This window comes from Saccostrea cucullata, unplaced genomic scaffold (genome assembly GCF_032062105.1).
Source record: "Saccostrea cucullata isolate Sc308-1 unplaced genomic scaffold, CSIRO_AGI_Scuc_v1 ctg16079, whole genome shotgun sequence".
NCBI classification, from domain to species: Eukaryota; Metazoa; Mollusca; class Bivalvia; order Ostreida; family Ostreidae; genus Saccostrea; species Saccostrea cuccullata.
Window position 1 is genome coordinate 1 of NW_026941122.1, and position 6,679 is coordinate 6,679.

General features: G+C 31.7%; 1 protein-coding gene across 1 annotated transcript; it reads left to right on the top strand.

Moving 5' to 3' along the window:
- The first annotated feature begins 6 nt into the window (after window positions 1-6).
- On the top strand, window positions 7-4,434 carry LOC134257231 (uncharacterized). The gene is made up of 4 exons (XM_062739872.1): window positions 7-92; window positions 3,244-3,444; window positions 4,003-4,172; window positions 4,401-4,434. Exons 2-4 carry the CDS (start codon window positions 3,343-3,345, stop codon window positions 4,432-4,434), a joined length of 306 nt encoding a protein of 101 aa, XP_062595856.1. The 5' UTR covers window positions 7-92; window positions 3,244-3,342.
- The last annotated feature ends 2,245 nt before the right edge of the window (window positions 4,435-6,679 follow it).

Below are 6,679 nucleotides of genomic sequence, written 5' to 3' on the forward strand. Positions count from 1 at the left end.
GACACCGCGGCAGTGTAGAGAGAATTCTACAGAGGGTGGCTCAGTTTGTGTTTGACATACAGAACTACCTTATTGAGGACGGAATCATCCAGGTTACAATCTGTCAAAGATAAAAATTAATTCGATAAATCTAAGTTTCTTGAGTGGATACAGTGTATTGCTTATAACTTAATTTCATCATTACTGGCTTAAATTGCTTTGTTTATAATTAATCCCAAACAGAAAATGCCAAATTTCAATTAAGGAATGTTTTTAATTAGGGCCCCGCAAGGATTTGTGGGTGCCCTATAGTAATCACTGTCCGTCCGTCTGTCTAGCTGTCTGTCTGTCCGTCTGTCACTCTTCCGTCCACAAATTTTCTGTTATTTTCTAATAACTTTTTTTTATGGTTGCCCAATCAAGTTCAAATTTGGTATGGTAGTTCAGTAGGCAGAAATACATATTTTGATGCTAAGTTTGGTTCTCTCATGTCTTCTGGTTTGGAGCTGGGGTTGTGGGTAGATTCCTTAACTATGCATAAGAATGAATGGGCAACTTTTTTTTATGGTTGCCAAAACAAGTAAAAATTTGGTATGGTAGTTCAGTAGGCAGAAATACATATTTTGATGCTAAGTTTGGTTCTCTATTTCCCCTGGTTTGGAGCTGGGGTGGTGGGGTACATTCCTTAACTTTATATACAAAGGCATTGGCAAAGAGAGGTAACTGCTGAAGATGTTCCCATTGTAAACTGAATGCTGCTATGAGTCCCTTGGGATTCATTAGCTTTCCTCCTGAAGAAAATCCAAAGCATTATCTTTATCTGTCAAATTGAGATGAATTACCACCTCTGTCTGCAAATGAAGTTTGTTTTGAAGTTAAATCAATTTGGAATGCTATGAACACTCTGAAATGTGGATTTAAATATAAATTTTTATAATTTATTTTTGTTTAATAGTTATGATTTCATTGAATTCTAATAACAAAAAATAGATTAAAGAAGATTTTTTGATTTACTTTTTTCACTTTAATTCGTTAATTCAAGAATATTATTAATTTTTAGGATAGTTGTATAAAAACCCCATTCTATCATTAATACTGAAAAAGTTCTTAATGCAGACCTGTTTACTCTTACGATTTCGCCGTATTTTGTACGGATTTTTAGTCTAAAATACGTCTCACGTTTTGCTATTATGAAAATACGGAAATCGGAAATACGTTCGTTTGGAATTTAGCAGTTAGTTTTCGTTATGATCTGTCTTAGTATCAACCTTTTTATCGCTAAATAAGAGGAAGATTTCAAACACATGAGCAATGTCAGTTTGCCAAAACGCTGTGGTATTATGAAATGGCAAAGACCTTGTTGTTACACCATGCTTTTGTAATCACAAAAGCAGTTTTTCTCTCTTAATATATGTAAAATTGATGGAAAGTGAAATCTTACTGGCAAATGCAAAATCTCACGGACAAATTTAATAAAAAATACTGAGAGACAGCGTTATGGGTAAACAGGTCTGTTAATGTAACTTTAGAAGAAAATGATGAGAGTAGAATTAATCCCTTGGGATTAATTATCTAGCCTGCTTCAGAAAATTTAGTAGGCTTTTCTTTATCTGTCACTTTAAGATTAATGAAAACCTTTGTCTGCAACTGCTGTTTGTTTGAAGTTAAGGTCAAGCCTTCATGATATTTGCATTCATTGAAGGCTGGCATTTTATATAACACAAGCTTCATAATTGTTTAAATATACATTCAGTGTTAAGTTGTTCTTTACTGCCTAATGTAAATACGAGGGTTGATCCAAAAGTAATGTCACAACTTCGATAAAATTTCTCCTAGTTGACGTAAATTAACAAAATTTTACATGATGGAAGGTATACGTAATTTAAATCAGTCCTGAAAAATTCAAATTAAAATGACTTATACTTTTCAAAATATTGAATTAAACACAGAGTGCGATTATGGTAGTCGCCGCACCTTAATAACGTCATAAAACGGATATGCATCGTCACACACTTTTAAAAACGCCTTCTCATCTTTTTATTAAAAAAATTATATTCACAAAACATTCACATATTTTATTTTCTTTAAGAACAATTGGCACCAATTGTACACTTTATTTATAATTTAATCCTTCATCTAAATTCTTTGAACAATACCATAAGACAAACTTAAAAGTGTCTCATATCACTCAAACTGCCACTAATCTCTTTTACGACAACGTCAACATCATTGAACGTTTCCACCCGACCTCCTATCTTTCAGTATTTCTGTCCCCAAATGATCATTTATTTACCTATTACCCACCCAAAATCGCTGAAACCATCTATGAACAAGTCTCTCGTTAACATTCTTTCCTCTGCGAGTTTGATTTACCATCATAACTGTTTCTACTTGTGATTTCCCAATTTTGAAGGAAAAATGCATTACAACTCGTTTTGGTGTTTCATTCCATTTCGACATTTCCTTTCTGCAATACATCAGATATAAACAATACTGTTTATGATGAAAAAAAAAACAATGCTGCCATTAAATTTTTAACTAAAAATTAGAAAATGTCGTAAATTTTGTCTTTTAAAATATTGGACGGTTAGACGATTTTTTAATAATAATTTTTTAAATGTGTTTGTCTTTTTTCATTCTAACAATATTTACTTTAAAACGTGACATTTAGTTGTGACGCGGCGACACCCCCCAATGTTTAATGTTTAAATATCTATAAAATGAATTCAATTGAACATTATTAAATGAAATTTTTAATTTTGATTAGATCTATGTTTATGCATCTTTTGGTGCATTATATTTGATAATATGACGCCAAATATTAAAGATATGGACACAGTGACATTACTTTTGGATCAACCCTCGTACAAGGATATTATTTTCAGGTTTTTGAATATTCAGGAATTATCTTGAAATTTTAAGAATACAGTTGCTGTTGCTTATTCTTCGTACATTTTTTAATCATTCCGTAAGCTGCACCCTATTAATTCTACCCCATGGCGGGGCCCTTGCTGACTGGTCAGTTTTCTAGTTTGTGTGAGTTGTTGGTCTGTAAATCACACAGACTTGTCACGTAGGCATATTTCACGAAGCCTGCTAGTGTTTGTTTAGTAGAAAAACACAGGGAATGTAAATATTTAAATTACAAGAATTAAATTTAAGAATGTGTTGTTCTAATAAAGTTATTTCTATTTCTAAATTTTTCCCTACATTATTCAAACATATAGCTGTTAAAGTTTTATAGTTTTGCCTTTTAAATTATAGACAAAGGGAGAAAGAAAGAAATCACAAAGTGCCATTGAGCAGAGGACACAACACCTGTCACAGAAGTTTGATTGGTTGATACGAGACCTACAGCTGGAGATGGAGAAGGCATTCTCCAATCAGATCCGACCTAAGTTAGGGGAGGGCATCACCCTAGCCTCCATGAAAGCCAATGAACAAGCAGCGAAATGGGGATCACCGGTAATCATCAGTTTAACATTTAATATGGGTTTGTTTTTTAAGAACAGTAAAACAAGCTTAAAGCTTATATGTTTATGATGAATTGATGCTTATAGCTAATTGATTTTTTAAAATATTTTCTGTTGATTTCTATTGTTAAAAAAGACAAGTTTTACCAAAATTATGGAATTATCTCTCATTCTTTTCCCAAAGAAATAATTTTTTATGAAAATCTATATATTAAATATCTATGAAAATATCATTCAAATATGTTAACTTTTGAAAATTGACTTGGAGGTAGACAGCTAGCTATAGACAGCAGTTCTTACAACCCTCCCCCAAACCACTTTTGAATATTTAAATTTTTCAATATTGAACTTGTTTCAACTTGACATTTTTAGCCAAAATATTCAAGTGAGAGATGTGGCCCATGGACGTTTTGATTGAATTTATCCTCTTGATTTCATTGTAAAATGGGATATCACTCCTGGAAATAAGAGTAATCCCATCTGTGCCAAATCATAACTGCTTTGCATGCATTTTGTTCTCGTTAGAAAAACTTTTTTTTATCCCTATCAGATGAACAAGGAGAACAAGCAGGCGGGTGGGTTACATTGGTGTGTGTACCGAGCCACAGTACAGAGACACGGGGTGTTCCAGTCCCCCACCTACGGACCGGTCAATTTTAACGAGGATCTTACGGCTCCTATGTATACAAGGATATCCATTGTGTGGGATAAAGTCTTCAGGTAACCTTAAAAACAATGGAGCCCTTCAGATTACTTGTAAATGTAATTAAGTAAAAGCTGAACATTATATTAACCCTTTCTCTTCCGGCGCATTTTACGTGATTTTGGAGGCCTTTTGACATGACATTATTTAATTATTTCTAACTTTTTTATCCAAGGGGAAAGCTAAGCATATTGCATACCATTTTGTAGGAAATTTCTTACAGATGATTTTTTATGACTGTTTAGATACTCAACCACTGACCTCATTAGTAAAAATTGAGGTCAAAGGTCAATTAAGTGCAATATTTTATGGAACTTTTTGATACTTTTTCATCTTTAAGCTAAATATTAAGTATGATGTATGTTGAAATAGGAAATTTGGGATATACCCACAAAAGAGCATCATACTGTACTACATGAAACACATAAACTTTTTTTTCAATTCAGCATATAACTACTTAAAAGGGGTTGCTAAGCAACGCAGAATTCTTTAATTTTCGGGCAGAAATTTTCATTTTTTACTCATCCTAGACACATTTATGCATCCCAGCACATAAAAAGAGTTAGATGTGAGGTCAAAAAATTATAAGGGACATACAACAGATAAATTGTCTTAAAGTTTGACCTCATTAGAACTATTTTAGGAGGTCAAAGGTCAAATAAGTGCAAAAGTTTCATCAATTTTTTTCAACACTTTTCAATATTCTTGCCATAATTTTACACAATGGATGCTGAAATGGAAAATTCTGAATATACTCTCAAAAAGGGATCAGAACTGCAATATCCATGCATCATTTTAGTTCAAATTTCTGTTTAATGACCTTTAAGTGGTTGCTAAGCAACATCATTTTAAAGTTTTTGTCTATATACATGTTTGTTATTTCACATTCTGGACAAATTCTAGACACTTTTTGTATATTTCATGATATTGCTTGTAAGATATGGGCCATAAAGATGAAAGAACATTTTTGTATTAAAAATTGACCTTGACACTCTTGTTCTTCAGAAGGTCAAGGTCATATTAGTACAGAATTCTGCTTTAAACTGTAAGTAAATATCAATTTTGAAATGCTTCAAACATGGATAGATCATCTAATAGTTGACGTAATAAAAATGGCGAATGACAAAGTTTGCAAGCAAAGAATTCTAGTCTGCTTCTTACAAAGCCCTAGCAAAACATGTATACTTTCTTTTTGTTAAACAAGAAATCCATTCTCTTGATGACATTAAAGATAATCTTTATTTTCATGGATTTAATTTAACAAGAAAAAAAAACTAAATGATTTCATTACAAGATTTTTCTGGTATAACAGAGCTTAAGGGGTACATTAAAGACTTGACATGTTATCTTGGAGGGAAATAATAAAAATAGCATTGGCAATATTTAATGCAAAACTGTTTAGTCAATAAGTTGAAAATTTGACGCTTATATCCAAATATACAAATACAGAAATATTGCAAGATGAATTCAAAATCAGACTGATATCTTCAACAAAATGTTGAAGAGCACTTTTACTTTGTGTCCACCATTCTTTTATCAACTGTCATTTCTCTGTAAGACTGGAGGAAATTCTTTGACTTGTCCAAGACATTATTATTTGCTGTCAAGTACAAGTGATCAGCTTCTATCCTGTAAAAGATTTAAGTATTTTGAAACAGATACATGTCATTGTATATATAAATTTATATTTACAAATAAAATTAAGAATGCTAAAATTACTACATTTATTTGATTTTCCTTTTAAAATTAAAATTGTATTCATTATGTGATCCAAGTAGTTAAATGATATTGTTAAGTCAATGTATCAGGACTGATAATTTAACAACTTGTAGTAAACCATCATGGTAAAATTACTGAACTAAAACAAATAGCATATATGGCAATCTGACTAAAGCCAGACCTCTGTTTACGCTATCGCAACATGTAAAAAAATATCATGGTATTAGATCGCTACGAAAGCCGGGAAGGGACACGTAAATTTTTCAAAAAAGTAATTAAAGATATCAAATCGAATTAGACAATCTAATCCCAAGGATTACTAAATTTTTCCCTCAATTTATAATATGAGATCTCGAATTACACAATCCGATCTTAAGGATTACTAATTTGCCCCCTTGATTCATAATTTGAGATCTCGAATTACATACCGGTAATTTGTTTTCACAGATTGATAATTTGACATCTCGATTTGTAACAACGTCAGTCTTATAATTTTTGAAATCTGTGCTCTTTAATTTCATTACATATATGTACAGAAACATCCAACCATTTTAATCAATAAGTGCGTTCTATTTATTTTGTTTCAGCAACCGGTTAATTCCAACCTCTTTCATAACTAATTCAACGTATATTTATTTTAAAAATATTATGATTACACAGGACCCATATTCACTTTTACTATCTAGGACTTTCAATTATTCTAATATACAAGTAACACAAAAACTTCTAAGATTTTTTGTTGTACAAATATCAGTACTAGCACATGGATTTGAAAATGTTCATGTATTTTTCTCATTTTGGACCG

Bases quoted from the DNA above. Each gene is read 5' to 3' on its own strand.
- LOC134257231 (XM_062739872.1), top strand. From the start codon at position 3,343: ATGGAGAAGGCATTCTCCAATCAGATCCGACCTAAGTTAGGGGAGGGC. The intron at 3,445-4,002 runs GTAATCATCAGT...TATCCCTATCAG, and splicing joins CAGCGAAATGGGGATCACCG to ATGAACAAGGAGAACAAGCA. The intron at 4,173-4,400 runs GTAACCTTAAAA...ATGACTGTTTAG, and splicing joins GTGTGGGATAAAGTCTTCAG to ATACTCAACCACTGACCTCA.